This window comes from Panthera tigris, chromosome F3 (genome assembly GCF_018350195.1).
Source record: "Panthera tigris isolate Pti1 chromosome F3, P.tigris_Pti1_mat1.1, whole genome shotgun sequence".
Lineage (NCBI taxonomy): Eukaryota > Metazoa > Chordata > Mammalia > Carnivora > Felidae > Panthera > Panthera tigris.
In genome coordinates this window covers 67,995,785-68,015,599 of record NC_056678.1, presented here as the reverse complement: position 1 = coordinate 68,015,599, position 19,815 = coordinate 67,995,785, and the positions used below count along the sequence as shown (strand labels likewise).

General features: G+C 48.4%; 1 protein-coding gene across 4 annotated transcripts in view; it reads left to right on the top strand.

The window, feature by feature from the left end:
- The window catches only part of DAP3 (death associated protein 3), a 33,036-nt gene that overhangs the window by 2,510 nt on the left and 10,711 nt on the right, over positions 1-19,815 (top strand). For 2 of the 4 annotated variants that reach the window (XM_042976309.1, XM_042976308.1), the window contains exons 2-3: positions 15,058-15,111; positions 18,501-18,623. In XM_042976309.1, the coding sequence (XP_042832243.1) occupies positions 15,070-15,111; positions 18,501-18,623 (165 nt within the window). In that variant the 5' untranslated portion in view covers positions 15,058-15,069. Of the gene's footprint in view, positions 1-7,360; positions 7,550-14,459; positions 14,938-15,057; positions 15,112-18,500; positions 18,624-19,815 lie in introns of those variants that run through there. The other 2 variants (XM_042976307.1, XM_007087904.3) reach the window with 2 other exon arrangements.

Below are 19,815 nucleotides of genomic sequence, written 5' to 3'. Positions count from 1 at the left end.
TTTAATGCGAATGAGGGTGTGGTTCACCTGCAACTGTGCCCTGAGCAAAGTGATGGGCACTGGACAAAGCTGCCTACATTTCCAGTCTCTCCCTGCTTCTCTGTTTCTGGGGACAGTCCTCGAGCTTAGGTGGGCAGCTGGGTTCTAGGCTGGTGCTGCACAGCAGCTGTCTTAGCTAAGCTCTTCAGATTCGCCTACTGGAAGAGAAGTAAGTAAACATTTATTTCGTGGGGCTTCCTTGCTGCGCCGTTGGCTAAATGCAGTTTACGTGAGCAGGAGGGGCGCCTGGGGGACTCCCGTCGGTTAAGCATCCGGCTTGAGTCCGTGGGTTCGAGCCCTGTGTCGGACTCTGCGCTGACAGCTCAGAACCTGGAGCCTGCTCTGGATTCTGTGTCTCCCTCTGTCTCTGCCCCTCCCCTGCTCACACTGTCTCTATCTCTCAAAAATAAATAGATGTAGACAAGCAGGAAAACTTCTTCACTATATACTTTAAAATAAGGTTTCAAGTGTTAAAGGAAAAATTTAAAGATAAAACTTACCTGGAATATCATCGTGATTGACTTCACATTTGACAAGTTACGAGTCAGTGCTATATAAGCATAATAGTCTGTAAATCATTTTCTGTTTAAAAAGGGAAGAACTCTGAAATTTGGGGGGTGGGGGTACTGAGATTTTAAACTCATGCTTCAGGTGATGGATTGCCTTTTAGCAAAGTGGAAGTTGACCCTCCAGGCTGCGTGGGTGCAAAGCCCAGTTCTTCTCCTTGGCTGTGGAACTTGGGTAGAGACTTCATAACACAGCGTAGATTTCCATACTACCTTCTAGAAGGTCTTCTCCGTTTTAGAAATGGGGGAAGAGACGCACAAAGTTTAAGTTGCTCAAGGTCACACAGCTGCTAAGTAGGAGAGCTGGGATTCAGAGTTCATCACTTAGATTCGGGGGTCCCTGCTTTTACCCTTTTTGCCATACGTGCCACTCCATTTTCTTTGTAAAGTGGACATAGTACCTACGTCATAGGATTGTTGTAAAGGTAAAATGAGTTAATTCACATAAAGCACTTAGAACAGTGCCTGACTTATAGAAAGTGTTCGTAATATGTTAGCCATTGCTATCGTTGGAGCCCTAGATATTTTTCTGATGTGCTTTAGTCACTGGAAGGAAGGAAGTACCAAAGGGTGCTCCTCACTTCCGCCTTTACCGGCACAGCCCTTTTATCTTCTGTATGTCAGGACTGTCACTGCTCTTAACCTGGTGAAAGGTAAATCACGAGAGGGGGCAGTGTCTGGAAAGCACCCTCTAGTACCCTTGTCCTGCAGAGAGGAAACTTGGTCTCGGAGGGAAGAAAAAAGCAAGAGTCCCACGAGCTCACAACAACGTTATTTCTTCCTGTAGAAAATGTTACCTGGAAGGTATTCGTCTGAGGAGCCAAAGGGCTTGTCAGACAGTCTGAAGGTAGACTGGGATGTGGTGTTGGGCAAGGACCCGCCATTTTTAGCTATTTATCTTGAGCCCTGCTCTCGCACGGCTTGATGCACCGCAGTATAATTCATGCAGAAAATTGTGTGTTAGCTTTTAAGGATTCACTAAGGGTTTGCTGATCTAATTTTACAAAATTTACTCTCTGCCTGGATGATAGCAGTGGTTCAGATTCAAAAAGTGCAAAAGACACCGCTCTCCCTTTTCCTGCCCCCATAGGAACCTATTTCCTCTCCTTGAAAGCAACCGGTATTATCAATTTTTGTATGTCCTTCAAAATATGTACCTTTTTACGAGCAAATTGTGTACATGTTTTCCCCCTTTTACACAAACAGTAGCTAACTGTATACACTGTTCTGTGCTTTTTCCCCACTTACTGTGTGTCGGACATTTTTGCTCATTAGTTTGCAGAGAGCTGCTAGGTGGTTTTGTTTTTAATCGGCCGCATGCTGTTTCATTGTATGGGGATGTACGGGGGGGCAGATACTTAATTCTTTCCTTTCCTTTAATATCAGAGGCAGGGTTACAGCTGAATAATCTCATATACACAGCAATTTCTGTTGTTATTATGTTACTGTAAAAATGGTTTTGCTTAGGTCTCATAAAAAATGGTTTCTAACATGGACACGTTAGTGAGGTTTGGACAGTTTTTACTACGTAAACAACATTGCCAATATTGCTTATTGCTAATAACATTACAAATAAAAATCAAGAAAAGAAAGTTACCTACAACATTAGCACCTCGATAGATCGGATTATTTTTTCTATGTCTTTTTCCTTAAGTCTTTATGTATTTCTACTTCAGAACAATAATCTAAATCTACAGATGGGTTGAGATCACTGTAGGTATACCACTGAGCCCGAAAATCCTGGGGTGTTAAGGCTGGACGTGCGTCTTCACGGAACACGCCTCGTGTGGGGGCGTCTGGGTGGCTCAGCCAGTTAAGCATCTGGCTTTGGCTCAGGTCATGATCTCACGGTTTCTGGGTTTGAGCCCTGCAACAGGTCAGCATGAGCCCCACTTTGGGTAAAAAAAACAAACAAAAACACGAGCCCCATGTTTCTTCTCTCTCTCTCTCTCTCTCTCTCAGCCCCTGGTGGGATCCTCACTCTCCCTCTCTCTGCCCCTTGCTCACTTGCGCCCCCCCCCACCCCCTCTCTCTCAAAGAAAAGAAAAAAGAAAACTCTGATGTGTCATGAGTCTGGGGTCCATTCCTTGAGGAATTTTGCAGGTGCGGGTATTAAGGAAGATCCAGAGTGTCCCCTGGCCCGGGAAGCAATCGTGATCCCTCCCCCTTCCCATCCTTTGCTTCTGCATCAGGAGAGTTCGTGTCATTGCATCAGCCCTCGCCCCCCTATCATTTGGGGACCGAGTGCGGGCTGCGGCAAACTGGGGCCTGCGGGAGTTTGTCGTCGTCGTCAGCGTCTCGAAGAAACTCCTCTACTTCTGTAGCCCCAATGCCCCTCTAAGGGTCCACACATGGGGAAGTAGGCCCAATGAGGATTACAGAAGGCAGCATGACAGGTTCTGTGTTTTCTAACAAATTACAAAAGCAGTGACGTTAGTCTTAACCAGAGTTTTCCTGTAGGATTCGAGATTTAGAACAATCTTTCTCAACCTCAGTACTCCCTGTTGATGTTTGAGGCTGGGTGATGTGTGGTGCGAGCCTGTCCTGCACATTCCAGGATGGTTAGCAAGGTCCCTGGTCCCTCGTCTCTGCTCATTAGATGTCCTCCCCCCCCCCTCCCCCCAAGCTGTGACAACCAAAAATGCTTCCAGACATTACTAAACGTCCCCCGGGGGGGCAAAATTGCCCCAGTTGGGAGACACTCGTTTGGAAAAAGAATTGCTGATTGGCAGGAAATCAGTCTAGCTTCGGTGGAGCAAAGTCATGGCAGAGTATCCTTTCCGTCTGAATTCCTAGCGTGGGAGGTCACAGTAATGCCATTATGCATATCACGTCTTCATTAAAGGAAGGCGTTTGACAGTCTCCTTATGACACACGTACTGCGTGTCTCCTTGGTGGGACAACCATACCCAGAGGCCCCGCGCTCAGTAGGTCGACATTCCCTCAGCCGGGACATCTGCGTGGCACTCCTCGCTCCTACCCGCACAGTGGAACCAGCTGGGGAGCTTTAAAAACTGCCAACGTCTAGGTGTCCCTACAAGCCGTTGTGCTTTAGTTGGTCTGAGATACGGTCTGGGCGTCGGGCATTTTCAGCGCAGGCAGACCCGGTTTGGCTGCGCTCCCACGGCCGGCCCGGTGCCACACACGGAAGGTTTGCGGGAACCTGCGGGGAGCGCGTCTGTCGGTGCCGTGTTTCCAGCTGCGTTCGCTCACTTCCTGTCTCTGTGCCACGTTGTGGTGATTGTCACGGTATCTAGCCCTCTCCCAGGAGTACATTTTTGTGGTGATCCGCGACGAGTGACGTTTGGTGTTACTGCTGTGATGGTGTGGGGGGCACCACGAGCGGTGCCCTGTAAGACGCTGAACTTGACAGATGCTCCGCCGACGGCCGTGCCCCGTCTCTCTCCCTTCCTCAGCCGCCCTGTTCCCTGAGACACGGCAGCAGTGACATTAGGCCGATCACTGACCCTACGACGGCGCTGAATGTGCAGTGAAAGGCAGAGTCTCGCGCCCGTCGCTTGAAATCGGAAGCTGGCGGCGATTCGGCTCAGGGGGGAAGGCGCGTCCAAAGCCCAGACAGACTGAACGCTTAGGCCTCCCGCACCCGACGCTTGGCCAAGTTGTGAACGCGAGGGAAGGTTCTCGAAGGAAATGAGGAGTGCTGTTCCAGGGAACACGCGGATGACGAGAAAGCTAAACGGCCTTACTGCCGATGCGGACAAAGTCCGAGTGGTCCGGACGGAGCATCGCACGCACCACGTCCCCGGTCCAGAGCCCGGTCCAGAGCAAGGCCCGCGCCGTCTTCGTTCTGCGGAGGCCGAGCGAGGGCGGGAGGCCGCACGGGCGCAGCGAGACGCTGGCTGAGGCCGGTCCTGAGGTCTCGGGAAAGAAGCCGCCCGCGCGACACAGAAGCGCAGGGAGAAGCATCCGGGGCCGATGCAGAAGCCGCGGCAAGTTCTCCGGAAGATCCAGCTGAGAGGATTCACCAGGGTGGCCACGCTCACCAACAGATCCTCAGTGTGGACCAAACAGTCTCATGTTGGAAGGGGACGCCGTCCGGGACTCTCGCGGCCAGACGGGACAAGTCAGGGCCCGGTTCCCAAGCTTCGAAGGACGGGCCGACTCTTGTCAGGGGCTAACGCGGCTGGTGACTGTAAGCTGAAGCTCCTTGACCTTCCCCAAATTCCTGGGGCCCGTAAGGACTTGGGTAAATCTTGGCGCGCCTGGGGCGCACAATCAGTTCAGTGTCCAGCTCTTGGTTTCTGCTCAGATCATGATCTCACAGTTCATGAGTTCGAGCCCTACGTTGGGCTCTTTGGTGGCAGCACAGAGCCTGCTTGGACTCCCGCTCTCACTTCCCTTCCCCTGCTCACACTATCTCTGTCTCTCTTATAAATAAATAAATAAATAAATAAATAAATAAATAAATAAATAAATAAATAAATAAAAACAAACTTAAAAAAAAAAAAGAATTTCACTAAATCTACTCTGTGCTCTAGGAATGGAACAACAAAGCCTGGAGGACGTCACATCTGTTTACAACGTGGGTGACTGAATGTCTTAAGTCCGCTGTTGAGACCCGCTCAGAGAAAAGATCCCTTTCCACATACTGTCACTCATTAAAGATGAATCTTGGTAGTTCTGCTTGTCTAAAACTTTTTTAAGTGGAAGCTAAAAATACTACAAACGGTTACCACTTGCAACTATTTATGTGGCTCAAGGTTTCCAATATTGTGTGTACAAAATAAAAGCTGAATTGTATTTGATGCTGAAACTAATAAACTTTTGGGGCGCCTGGGTGGCTCAGTAGGTGGAGCCCCACATCAGGCTCCATGCTGACAGTGTGGAGCCTGCTTCGGATTCTGTGTCTCCCTCTCTCTGCCCCTCCTCCACTCATGCTCTCTCTCAAAAATAAACATTAAAAAAAAGTCCACTTATGATGAGCACGAAGCATGTACAGGATTCTCGAATCACTGTATCATACGTGCGTGCGAAACTAATGTAACACTGCATGTTAACTGTACTGGAATTTTTTTACAAATTACAAAACCAAGCTGCAGTTTTTTTAGATTAAAGAAAACTTTTTCTAATGTTTATTTATTTCTGAGAGACAGACAGAGCATGAGCAGGGGAGGGGCAGAGACAGACACAGAATCTGAAGCAGGTTCCAGGCTCCCAGCTGTCAGCACAGAGCCCGACGTGGGGCTCGAACCCACGAACCATGAGATCATGACCTAAGCCAGACGCTCAACCAACTGAGCCATCCAGGCGGGGACTCTTAATCCCCTTCACCCTTTTGTCCCCTTCCCCCCACCCATCTCCCCTCTAGTAACCATCAGTGTGTTCTCTGTAATTAAGAGTCCCGTTTTTTGGTTTGTCTCTTTTTTCTTTGTTTTGTTTCTTGCGCATACGAGTGAGATCATATGGTATTTGTTTTTCTCTGACTGACTGATTTCACTTAGCATTGCACCCCCTATCTAGATCCATCCGTGTTGTGGTGAGTGGCAAGATGTCATGTTTTTGTGGCTGAGTGATATTCCTTTGTATGTGTATATAGCTTCTTTATCCATTCATCCCTCAGCTGCTTCCGTAATACGGCTGTCGTAAATACTGCAGTAAACGTAGGGGTGCGTGTATCTTTTCGAATAGTGTTTTTGTATTCTTTTGGTAAATACTCCGTGCTGGAATTAGTGGGTCCTATGATAATTCTATTTTCTATTTTTTAAGGAACCTCTGTACTGTTGGCCGTAGCGGCTGCACCACTTTGCATTGCCACCAGCAGCACACAAGTGGTCCTTTTTCCTCCACATCCTCGACAACACTCGCTGTTTCTTATGTTTGCGGTTTTTGCCATTCTGACAGATGTGACACATTGTGGTTTTGATTGCATTTCCTTGATGATGAGTGATGTTGAGCTTCTTTTCATGTGTCTCTTGGTGATCTGGATGTCTTCTTTGAAGAAATGTCTGTTCACGTCTTCTGCATTCTTAATTGCATTATCATTATTGCTATTATTTCGATGTCAAGTTGTATGAGTTCTTTTTTTTTTTTAATTTTTTTTTTTTTAACATTTATTTTTGAGACAGAGAGAGACAGAGCATGAACAGGGGAGGGGCAGAGAGAGAGGGAGACGCAGAATCGGAAACAGGCTCCAGGCTCTGAGCTGTCATTACAGAGCCTGACGCGGGGCTCGAACTCACGGACCGTGAGATCACGACCTGAGCCGAAGTCGGACGCTCAACCGACCGAGCCACCCAGGCGCCCCAGAGTTCTTTATATATTTTGGATACTTACCCTTTATTGGGTATGTTGTTTACAAATATTTTCTCCCATTCAGTAGGTTGTCTTTTAGTTTTATTGATTGTTTCCTTTGTTGTGCAGAAGCTTTTTATTTTGATGAAGACCCAATAGTTTAATTTTGTTTTTGTTGCCCTTGCCTCAGGAGACATATCTAGAAAAATGGCAGAGAAATTATTGCCTGTGCTCTCTTCTAGGATTTTTATGGTTTCAGGTCTCACACTTAGGACTTTAATCCATTTTGAGTTTATTTTTGGTGTATGGTGTAAGAAAATGTTCCATAAATTCTGATTTAGAATTTTATCCAAACTATTTCTAGTTCTCGCCGGTTAACTTTATAACTAAATGTGTAAGACGGTGTACTTATGAAAATTTTTATGAAATAAAGATATCTACGAACTGAAGTAAGGTTCAATCTTAATAAAAGCGACTTTGATAATTACTTTTTCTTTGCTAAGATCAAGATCAACAAATAGCTGCACAGATGAGTGATTGAGGCCACCGAGGAAGAAATCTGGCATAGTGATAAGAATGTAGGCTCTTAAGTCCGACGACCCTGTCTGCATCCAGGATTCTCCGTTTCTTAACACCACTGCGGTTTCCATGTATCACAACAACTGTGACTTTGCAGCTCCTCCCACAAAGAGGTAAACTCTGCTTTTCACCCTTTGTATCTGATCTGGCCTACGATGGGCTGCAACAGAATGGGACGGATGGCCGGTTCTGAGCCAGGTTCGAAGAGGTCTTCAGTGTTTGGCTCTCTCGGACCTTTGCCACCCGTGACAAGTCAGACAGTTCTGGGATGAGAGACGGTGTGGAGCAGAGTTGGTCATCCCAGCTAAGGCCAACCGTGACCAGCCAGCCAGCCCCAGAGCATGAGGACCCCCACCGGCGATAGCCACACCTGGTCCAGAACAGGAACCAACCAGCCTGCAGCTGGAGCCTTGTCAACAGTAATAACGGGTCCTTGGTCGAGGCCACTGCGTCCGGGGTGGTCTGTTGGGCAGCAACAGCTGGTACGCTGCTCGAGAAGGGCGCTGTCCTGGTAAGATGACAGAAGCACGCGGTGTCTGTCGCAGTCAGTCTGACACGTAGTCCGTGTGTGTCACTTTCTGCTGCTGCTGCTTCAATAGGGCTAAGTAGCAGTGTGTTTTGGTAAATGGCTTTATTAAGATTCACAACCCATGACAGTCAGGATCCTTAAAGTACACAGTTCAGTGGGTTTTTGATGTAGTCACACAGTTGTGTCATCATCACCACTACCTGGTTTTAGAACCTCCTTGTCACTCCGTTCTCCCCTCTCCCAGCCCCTGGCAACCACTGATCTCATTCACCGTGTCAGTAGATGTACCTGTTGTGGACACTTTTTATGCAGTATAATTGGAACGTAGGACACAGGTGGTCTTTTGCAACTGTTTTCCTTTATTTAAAGATCCAGCCGTGTTGTAGCATTTATAAGAACTTCGTTCACTGTGATCACTGAATAATATGCCATCGCATGGCTACACCACACTTGGCTTCTATCCGTTTACTGGTTGGTGCACATCTGGATTGTTCCCACATCTCGCCTGTTAGGGAAAATGCCGCTGTGAGCATTTGTGAACGAGTTTTCGTGTGCGCACGTGTTTTCATAGGCCCTGGATGTGTGGTAGAATTGCCCGGTCGTTTGGTAACTGCGTGTTTAGTCTTTTCGGGAGCTGGCGAACCGTTTTCCAGAGTAGTTGGTTCCATCTTACAGCCCCACCAGCGACGCAGGAGGGTCCTAGTTCGTCCGCATTCTCCCCAACACCGTCTGTTCTTTGGATGTTAGCTGTCCTGTGAGTGGAAAGCGTATCACATTGTGTGTTTGATTTGCATTTTCCTAATGACTTACGGTGTTAGACACCCTTTCAAGTGCTTCTTGGCCATTGTATATCTTCTTGGGAGAAATGCCTGTTTAAATCCTTTGTCTGTTTTTGAGTTTGGTTGTCTTTGTCGAGTTGTAAAGAGTTCTTTGTATACTGTGGATACAAGTCCTTTATCAGATATGATTTGCAAATATTTTCTTCCATTCTGGAGTTTGTCTTTTATTTTCTTCATGGTATCCTTTGAAGCAGAAATTCTTACTTTTGATAAAGTCCAAGTATGTATTTTTATTTTTGTCACCAAGAAACCCTTGCCTGATACAAGGTCACAAAGATTTATTCCTATGTTTTCTTATTTTTTTTAAATTTTTTAAATGTTTATTATTTATTTTTGAGAGGGAGAGAGAGAGTGAGCAAGTACAGGGGAGGGGCTGAGAGAGAGGGAGACACAGAATCCGAAGGAGGCTCCAGGCTCTGAGCCGTCGGCACAGAGCCGCACGCGGGGCTCAGTCTCACGAACTGTGAGATTGTGACCTGAGCCGAAGTCGGACGCTTAACCGACTGAGCCCCCCAGGTGCCCCTCCTCCTGTTTTAAGAGTTTTATTGTATTAGCGCTTCCATTTAGGTTTATGATCTATTTGAGTTAATTTATGTGTGTCATGTGAGGTAGGGGTCAGATTTAATTTTTTTTTTTTAAGGTAAAGGAAAAGGAGGGTTTAAAAAGTGACTATTAATTGCTGGCTCATGCAAGAAATGAATAGTACTGTCATTCTCTGAAAGATAAAGTACTTAGGGAGAACCAGGTTTTGGTTTTTAGTTTTGGCCTTACTGTTTTTTGTTGTTGTTTTTTTAATGTTTTATTTATTTTTGAGACCCAGAGAGACAGCATGAGCAGGGGAGGGGCAGAGAGAGAGGGAGACACAGAATGGGAAGCAGGCTCCAGGCTCTGAGCTATCAGCACAGAGCCCGACGTGGGGCTCGACCTCACAAACCGTGAGATCGTGACCTGAGCCGAAGTCGGACGCTCAACCGACTGAGCCACCCAGGCGCCCCATTGGCCTTACTGATTTTTTCCAGCTTATTATTATTTTTTTTAGTTGAAGTGTGGTTGATGCAATGTTACGTTGGTTTCAGGGGTACAACATCATGATTCAGCAAGTTTGTGCTGTGCTCTCCACAAGGGTAGCTGCCGCCTGTCACCGTAGCCATTAGTATCACGGACTGTCTTCCCCCCACTGTACGTTTTAGTCCCGTGATGTACTCATTCCATGGCTGGAAGCCTGTACCTCCTGCTTCCCTTCACTCATTTTGCCCATCCCTTCACCCCACCCCCCAGCAGACATCAGTCCTATTATTTATAGGTTTGTTTCTGCTTTTTGTTTATTCATTTTTGGTTTTGAGGTTCCATATATAAGTGAAATCATATGATGTTTCCGTCTTTCTCCTTCCACTTAGCATAATACACTTTAGGGTCCGTCCATGTTGTTGCAGATGACAAGATCGCATCCTATTTTGACTGACGGTCCGTTACACATGCACACGCACGCGCACACACATGCCGCACATCTTCACCCGTCGGCCTATTGTCGGACTCTATCGTTGCTGCTGTAGTTGGCTGTTACAAGTAACGCTGCAGGAACCATGGGCAGTGCATGGATCTTGTCGTATTAATGCTTTTGTATTCTTTGGGTAAATACCCAGTTCAATTTAATTATTTTACATGGGATATCCGGCGGTCCCGGCACCGTTTGTTGAAAAGACTCTTCTTTCCCCCCACTGGATTGTCTTGGCACCTGTGTTCGGAGTCAGCTGTGCTGTAAGGGACTCTTTCTGAACTCTCGACTCTATCCCGTTGACTACAGACAGGCGTGTGGGTCAGACACGTGTAGTCTACAGACATATGCTAATAGACACGGTCTTGCTCACTGTGGCTTTGTGGTAAGTTCTAAAGTCAGGATAACGTGGACCCTCCAAGTTTGTTCCTTTTTTGCAAAGCTATTTGTGCTGTTACGGGTCCATTGCATTTCCATATGAATTTTGAGGTCAGCTTGACAATTTCTATAAAAATCGTTGCTGGGATTTTGACAGGAACAATATTTTTAAAGTTTTTGGTCATTTTAAGTAACTGCATTCTCAGTGAAACAGTGATGTGATGGAATTTTTTTGAATAGTTAATCTTAAACTCTAAAATCTAAAACTGATAGGTCAGGGGCGCCTGGGTGGCCCAGTCAGTCGAGCGTCCGCCTTCGGCTCAGGTCATGATCTCACGGTCCACGAGTTCGAGCCCCGCGTCGGGCTCTGTGCTGACAGCTCCGAGCCTGGAGCTCTCTGATTTTGGTACAGGCCTTTTCTGACTTCCTTCTCGTTACGCATTTGAGCTCTCCCTGTGAGAAGACTCAGAGAGGGGAAGAGGGCTCCAATGCTGGCGACAGAGGTGCCTCAGAACGTTGCATACGGGCGGTGAGGACGTGTCCCTTCCGGGTGCACCTGGGAGCCGAGATGGCTTAAAGAGTAAAGAAGTTCTTTGTCTCTGGGATTTGTTGTCACATTAAAACACAGAACAGGATTGGAGAGGGGACACTTCCACATTGGAAGAGCAGAAGTAGACAGTGCATGGGGTCTGGGAATGTCGGCAGTTGGACGATGCTAGGGACGTAGTTCTAGTTCAGTGATAACTTTCAGGACTTTTGTCTTCATTTTTGCTTCTAGAAGGCTTGAGATAATTACCATTTATCTTTGATTTTATCATCAGTCATTTGTGTGCATGTGTGTGGTAAAATACACAACATAAAATTCATCACCATTTTTTAAAGGTATTAAAAAAAATTTAAGTTTATTTATGTATTTTGAGAGGCAGCAAGCACAAGCAGGGGAGGGAGAGAGAGAATCCTAAGCAGGCTCCATGCTGCCAGCACGGAGCCCAACGCAGGGCTCAAACCCACAAACCGGGAGATCGTGACCTGAGCCAATATCGAGTCGGACGCTTAACCAACTGAGCCACCCAGGCAACCCCTGATTTACCATCATTTTTCAGTGCACAGTTCCGTGATCTCAAATACACTCACATGTTTGTGGGCCATCACGACCATCTAGCCACATAATTCTTTACGTTTGTATAATCAGTTGGTTTTAATAGGAAATCTGCCCCTTACGTACTTTCCAGTCGTAAGCAATGTGTTTAATTTGTGCTCATGCAGAAGACATGAAAAAAAAACTGAAAGGAGAAATCAGTACTCAAGTTTTTCATAGTACGAGTGGCTCTGAGCTTTTATCTTGCAACGCCCTGATTTGTGTATAACCTGAAAAGTAGAATGAGTAAATATTCCTCCCTTCTGCGTTCATTTGGCCTGTCGATAAAGAGTTTTGCTGCAAACAGGTATTTAAAAAGCTGGAAAATGTGGTTTAGTCCACGTTTGCTTTGAGATCAAACTTTTGAGATTCCCCATCCCCCCTTTTTAAGGCAACTTCTGTTATTCTTACCTAAGTCATGTGTGTGTGTGTGTGTGTGTGTGTGTGTGTGTGTGTGTGTACGTACGTGTACATAGCCTTTTAAAAGCAGTGGGAAGGGGCACCTGGGTAGCTCAGTCAGTTAAGCACCCGACTCCTGATTTCAGCAAAGGTCATGATCTCACCGTCATGAGATTGAGCCCCGAGTCAGGCTTAGTGCAGAACCTGCTTGGGATATTCTCTCTCTCTCTCTCTCAATAAATAAACAAACAAACTTTTAAAAAAAAGCGGTGGGGAAATACGGAAGGATTTTAAACAAGACTTCAGTGGAAAAAATGGACTGGAGAAGTTCATGGCTAGAAGCTGGTAAACCACTTGTTGTAATGTGGATACAAGATGACAGTGTCCTGGTATAGAGAGCTGGTCACATTTTCCTGACCAGCATTTCCCGTACTGTCTAAATCATGGTCAGACTAATGGCCCCAGTGACCACAGGCACACGTAGGGGAAGAACTGACCTCAGGACCATGTCATCTGCTCCTTTCTCTCCGGGACCCAGCCCCCCTCCAAAGCTGCAACCCACAGCTGTCCCTTATTGGTGGTTGTACTGGGACACATTGGGAAGACTGGGGAAGCAGGTGGCGTGGGCCAGACATTGTTGGAGTCATGTTGGGATCATAAGTGGTTTTGGAGTAGAGAAAGTCGAGGTTGAGCAGAGGGCTTAGGGCTGGGAATGAGCTGCTGTGGAAGGTTAGAATTGGCATGGAGGTTAGCTGGCATGGATGGGGGAAGGCGGTGCAAGAGGCAGACAGCTGAGGTAGTTTAGGGGAAGGTCGAGGAGAGTTGAGGTTAAGAAAATGGAGCTGGTCAGAGGTGGCACTGGGTGGTGTTGGGTACCGGGTGGTGGCCAGTTGTTAGGGGGTGATGGATGCCGGGGGGTCGTAGCTGCCAAACCACTCCCAGTTTCCGATTCTCTAGGAGGACTTCAAAGTCAGCGCGTAATAGTACTTACCGCTATGAGTTATGGCGGCGAAAGGATTCAGCGCTGAACGAGCAAAGGGAAAGGACGCCGGGCAAAGTGGAAGAAACCAGGCGCAGCCTCCCGGAGTCCTTTCCCAGTAGAATCACACAGGGCACAGTTACTTCCTCAACAAGGTGTGACAGCGGCGTGAGATGTTGCCGGCCAGGGACACTGATTAGATTCACAGTGCCTGGAACTTGGGGTCATGTAGCCCTTATTTTCTTAGCATTACTGAAATAACAGACTCCCAGAAGGAAAGCGGGTATTCAGCCTAAACCACGCGGGCTGTTTCTATAAATAGCGTAGAGCTGGTGAGCCACTCTTAGCGTTTCTGGGGATGCTGGGGGTTCCTGGATGGCCGCTCAGAGGCCAGCAGGTGAGCAGGCCTCTCTGGGGACAGCAGCCCGGGGCCTGCCCTTTCGCCGCTCTCTGTGGGGTCCTGGCCGGCAGCAGGTGGGCGGGGTGTGGGGCCGGGTGAGGCAGGGTCCAGAGCAGACAGGGTGCAGGGAACAGGGGGTGCCTCCCCTCTGCCTGTGGCGTAAACAGAACTTCGTCTTCAGGCCTGGATGCTTGGTCACAGCCTCACTCCACCAGCATCCAGGACAGTGATACCAGTAATTTGCAACAACAAGATACTAAGGTTCGAAGACCAAGTGAATTTGGGTTAAAATGAAATATCTTTACCTAGTTTTTCTCAAAGACTTGAAATGTGAAATATGCTAATACGTGTTGTAATTATTCAAGAAATGAATAGCTGTTCAGCTTTTCTCCGATTTCTCAGCCATAAGAGCATCGGTGCATTTTCTGACTAGTGAGCATTCACCCAAACTCCTTTTGGGAACTGCTGCCGTATCGACCTGTGGTTTTCAGACACGGCCCAGGAGCCCTGAACGCCACGGGTAAAAGGGACCCAAGTCAGTAGGGACCGTGCCCGTCTGGTTCGTCACAGTGCATTGTGCGCTGCGTGGGCGTGTGGCAGCACATCACATGTTTTTTGAATGACTGGATTAAAGAATGCATTGGCATCTTTATTAAACGGTAGACTTGAAACTCGTCTCTTTCCTGGGAAGCCTCCCCCCCCCCCCCCCCCGGGGTCAGCTTATTCACGGGGCCTGACACACAGCAGGTGCTCTGTCTCGGTTGGATGATTGGAGCACTGCTGTGGCTTCAAAGATTTTGGCTGGAAGAAAGGTGAAAATTATTAGCCAAAAGGAAGCGAAGTGTTCCTGGAGATTCGATTTAATTATGTTATATTAAGAGTTGCATATAAGTATTTTAAACATCTTTCGGCTCCCAAGAGATTAGGGTTATTTTTCTGAGATATTTTCAACATACGATTGAATACAAAAAAACACAAGATACAAAAATAGTAAAACAGAACTCCTGTCCCCATTATCCAGATTAGAAATAGATCATTCCCATTCTCTGTGCTTTGCACAGTCCTGCCCTTCACCTCCGCCCAGGAGTCAGCATTATTCCCAATGTGCTGATCCTTTCCCCTCCTCTGTCTCCCAGTGTCACCACGTATATGTATCTTCCCCAATGAATGAATGAACGAAGATAATTGTATCTGCTCCCGGTGACGGTGTGTCCCCAGGGCTTCACAGCCTCTGTGACGCTCACTCTTGTCCTCCTTTTTCCCAGCATGCTGACTGAATGGCAGCTCTCTGTGCTGGTTTTACTTTACATTTCCCCGATTTGTAATGAGGATGAAAATCTTTCCGTGAGTTTAGTAGCCATTTGTTTTCCTTTGAAAAGTCTCCTGTGTCTTCTGCCCTTTCTGTACATATTCTGGGTACGGATCCATCACCCAGGTGACTTTTCCCTTTCCACTGTGTTTCAGGTCGCAGCGGCGATGCTGACCAGGACGTCGAGGCTCGTCCCTGGGGCCCGGCGGGTGAGTCCTGACTGAGCCGCAAGCTCTGTGCAGACTGTCTGTGGGTGGGTTTCTCATTTCGAGACGGGTTCGTTGTGTCCAGAACGAAGTCCTCTGGAGAGCTTCGGCCGGCCAGTGCTTCGGTGTCCAAGCTGACGCTCGGAGAGCAGCCACAATTCCTTTTCTCTGCCACGCGCTTCGCTGCAGGCCGCCCTGCCAGTCCGCAGGTAACCGGTCTCAGCAGAAAGGCGGTGTTCCAGAATTCACCCTGTCGTTGGAGAATTAACATTAAAAAAATACAGATAAATAAGCTTGGTTGCGGTCCTTTAGTAACTTTTATTATTGTCTACCTGGATTAATGATTATGAAAAATAAGTTGCTGGGCGCCTGGGTGGCTCATTTGGTTGAGCATCTGACTCTTGATTTCGGTTCAGGTCATGATCTCCCCGTTCATGAGATTGAGCCCCACGTCAGGCTCTGTACTGGGTGTGGAGCCTGCTTGAGATTCTCCCTCCCTCCCTCCATCTCTCTCCCCCCCTTTCTCCTCCCCCCTCCTCCCCTCTCTCCCTCCCCCACTCCCACTCTTTCTCTCAAAATAAATATTTTTTTAAAAGGGCCCAAGATTGGGGCGCCTGGGTGACTCAGTCGGTTAAGCGGCTGACTTCGGCTCAGGTCGTGATCTCGCGGTCCGTGAGTTCGAGCCCCGCGTCGGGCTCTGTGCTGACAGCTCAGAGCCTGGAGCCTGTTTCAGATTCTGTGTCTCCCTCTCTCTGACCCTCCCCTGTTCATGCTCTGTCTCTCCCTGTCTCAAAAATAAATAAAACGTTAAAAAAAAAAAAAAAAGGGCCCAAGATGGAGTCACTTATAACAAAAATAAGTTGCTTATTTAGAGTTTCAGCATCTGATTGTTGAATAAAATAATCAATGAATCATATATAAAAAAGACCCATTATGTCGCTTTCCTCCATTCTTTCCTTTATTGAGCACATATTTTCTCAGTACCTGCCATGGGGCAAGTGCACAGGACTCTAAGGGGACCCATTTCACCATCGATGGTTAATGCCGTGTTGGGCATGTCGTGTGCCGGGCACTGTGCTAAGTGCTTTATTTCTTGCGATCTTCACGGCCGGCCCGGGACGGAGAGAATATTGTTGCTTCACAGATGCAGAAATTGAGGGTTAGAAAGGCTAAGTAAGTTGCTTCAGGTGACACTGTGTGAAGCTGTGGAGCCCAGACCAGATCCCCGGTCCGTCAGCTGCAAAGCCCGTGGCCTCAAGCGCTGTGCTGCGCCGCAGGTCGTGGCCCGTGCTCTCCGGGAGCTCAGGGCCCGGTGGCGGAGTCACGAATAGACGGAGGCTGCGGGGCAGTGCTGGGACACCCGGGCGGGATCAACGGGGCCCCCAGGGAGCTCCCGGACCTGAGTGCTGATGGGTGCGAGCCGGGCCAGGAGGGCTCCACGCTTCCATCCGCCCTTTTAATTACAGCGTCGATGGTCCCGAGGGGGAGCCCTTCTTTCCGTAGGACTCCTTTTCCCAGGGGTTCGTGATGAAATGTGTGCAGGTAAAATAACCCATCGTTAGAAAATAAAATGAAAAACACAAAACCAAGGCTCAGAGGGATGGATTGTGGCCTCAGCTAATCACATTAAAGGGTAAAATTTGTTCTTCCTCAGTGGCCGACAAGAAAGACCTGAGGCTAGACTGCAGTGAGAAGTCAGTGAGTGGAATTCTGCGCTTTTTGTAGGTTGATTTCAAGTAACCTTGATCAGGGGCGTCTGTGTGGCTCAGTCGGTTGAGCGTCCGACTCTTGATTTCTGCTGGAGTCATGACCCAAGGGCCGTGGGATCGAGCCCCGTGTCCGGCTCCGGGCCGAGCATGGAGCCTGCTTGGGATTCTCTCTCTCTCCATCTGCCCCCCCTCCCCTGCTCGTGCGTGCTCTCTCTCAAAAACCGAATGTTGTTCTGCTCAGGAACCGCATGATGTTCATTCTGGAACATGCAGAGGTTGTTTTCCCTGCAAACACGACACTGTCTGGGCGGTGCCGTGTATAACATTGTAAGGAGTAAGGAATCCATTTTGCTAGGTTTTAATTTGCTGCAAAAAGCAGTTAACTAAAAAAAAAAAAAAAAAAAAAAAAAATCATAGGATTCTTGTAGAAATACCACCACCTTGTGGCCCTTGAATAGCTTTAATTTTCTATTTGCTCCTCTTAGAGACCTTGTGCTTTGTCTCCGGTTAGAATTGAGAAAACTGAGTAGTACCAATACCAGGGCGTATTATTCAGGTTGCTGTGCTGATGTAGCCGACCCTGAATTCTCATTGGCTTAACACCACACGATGCTGTTTGTGTCGTTACGTGTTTTGTTTGGTTCTTGCCACCGCTGCGTCTCCGAGATGGTTTGCAGGCAAGTGCCGTGTGGGAAGCGGTCGCGTGGGGTGAAGGCGCCATCTCGGCACGCTGAGTTTAAGGCTGAAACGATTCTTTTGTGCCACCTCATAAAAGTGGACTCATTTGGGTTCCCCGACAGCTTTCTAGCTGGTATTTTTGCCTCTAAATTGCCTCTTTGTCTTTCCTAGTCCCAAAGATCTGTCCTCCCAACGAAAATGTTTAACCTGCAGCTAATCAGAAAGCATGGCTGGTGCCCCGCCCATGTCGAATTAAGACTCGAAGCGTCTGCGTGCTGATCACGGCCACGGTGGGGGGGGGTTGGGGGGGGGACTTCAGCCTACCCTTCTAGTCTCTTTCTGCGTAAACTCCATTTTCCAGCCCTACAGTGAATCTTTTCATTCCTACTAAGGCCTGTTACCCTTAAGCTCAGTTTTGGGGAGGGTTCTCCAGTCAGCATTTGCTCAGATCTGTCTCTGGAATATCACCCCCCAGCCTGACCTCTCCTCAGTTCGGGGGTGTCCGTGAGCCGTGTGCGAAGTTGCCCGCAGAGCGGATTCCTTCATTCCTCATTATACATCCTTAACCAGAGATGGTTCCAGGGCACGGCTGGCAAGAGAACTGCTGCGGAGAGTGGGATAATACCCCTCGCCCAGGAACGCTGCACTAACCCCGTCAGTAACAGAGGCAACCCCGATTACTGGGCGAATGAGAAGGGGACGGTCCCGGCCGGGGCCGGGGGCACGAGGGCACCCTGCCCCCGGCCGGCTTTGGCCGTGCTGTGCTCCTGAACGGTCTCCAGATTTGTCCGCTTCCATGTGGGACAGGGCCCTGTCCCCACAACACGAGCCTCAACAGAGTCCGAGTATGAGTAACGGGCTTGGACTCGGAGAAGTATGAAAATAAGCGTTCTTTTGACGTAAAACTAAAATGTGTACCACGGTTTCCCTGTTGCGGACGTGGCTCGAAACCTCAGTTCTGTAGCAGGCATTAACTTCAAAACATGGAAACGGTTTCTTTTCTAGTTGGACCCTGGACGCCTTTTGCACACGGGGTCCCAGGCCCCCCAAAGCCTTGCCGCTCACCTGGACAACCCGGCCCCAGATGATAGTCCCAGAGCAGTTTCCCGCACCAGTGAGAAGGACCCGGTGAGTTGCTGGCGCGTATGTGGATTTTCTTCAAGTCTTACAATTTGTGTCGCTATTGTTCTGTGTATCGGGAAAACCGAAAGCGGGCGAGACCAGGCAGGTCTTTATGCGGTCACTCAAGACCGAATTCTGCGGCCCAGAGCGCCTCTTCCCCGTCCCGGGCTCTGGTAACCTAACACTCGGCTGGGCCCGTCCACACCTGTTCTGGCTTAATCCCTGCCGCAGAGGCCTGCTCGTGCCCAGGATTTTGCCGGCATAAGGCGGGGTACACAGTACATGTACTGCGTGAATACTTAAGCCGGTAGTTGTCGATCTTGCTGTGCGGTGGGTCGGCAGACGTGGCCTTACGGACAAGTTAGTAAATATTTCAGGCTTATGAGCCAAAGTGGTCTCGGTCACAACTGCTTAGGTGTGCCGTAAACGAGGGGGTGTGGCTGTGTGCCAATAAAACTTTATTTACAAAAATGGGTACGCAGCCATAGTTTACCGACCCCGGTATGGAGAGTCCTAAAGAAATCAACTTGCTTGCCCAAGATCACATAGTAGGGCACGTACAGAACGCAGTTTTCCCATTTGTCTGGTGCTATTTTCCACCTTCCTGAGTGGACTTCCTAGTGTCTGGAGGGAGAACTAACTTGATGTGCTGAGAAGAACACAGTGTGTTTGTACCCAGCAGTACCCAGGGTTGCATTTTCTGGCACAGGCCCCCTCAGTCCGGATGCTGATTTGTGCCCTTCCCCGGCGTTACGGTGGCCTCTCATAAATGCCATTAGTCGTGTGCTCTGTGCTTACATGTGAAGGGAACCACTAGCTTTTCTTCTCCGTTTTTGTACCTGGCCTGCCCCCGGAGTCTCCCCACCTTAACACACGCTGCGCACGTGGACGGGGTGGGGAAGAACTCATCACCCGAGACACCGTCTCAGTAGGGTGTTTTGTTTATGTCTCTAGCATTCACCTACTTTCAAAAGCAGAAAATAAACTGAAGAAGGGAATGAAGTCACTGAAGTGTTTTTGAGCTTTCCCTGTAACTGTGGTCCCTTTATCTCCGATTCCTCTGGGGTTTCTATGGAAACAGCGGTATGCAGATGATCTTGTCACGTGACTGGAACATCTCCATACCCAGCACGGAAGAATCCAGATGGCAAGAATTGTCTCTTACCTCCACATGTAGGGTGTACGTTGCCGAGCAACT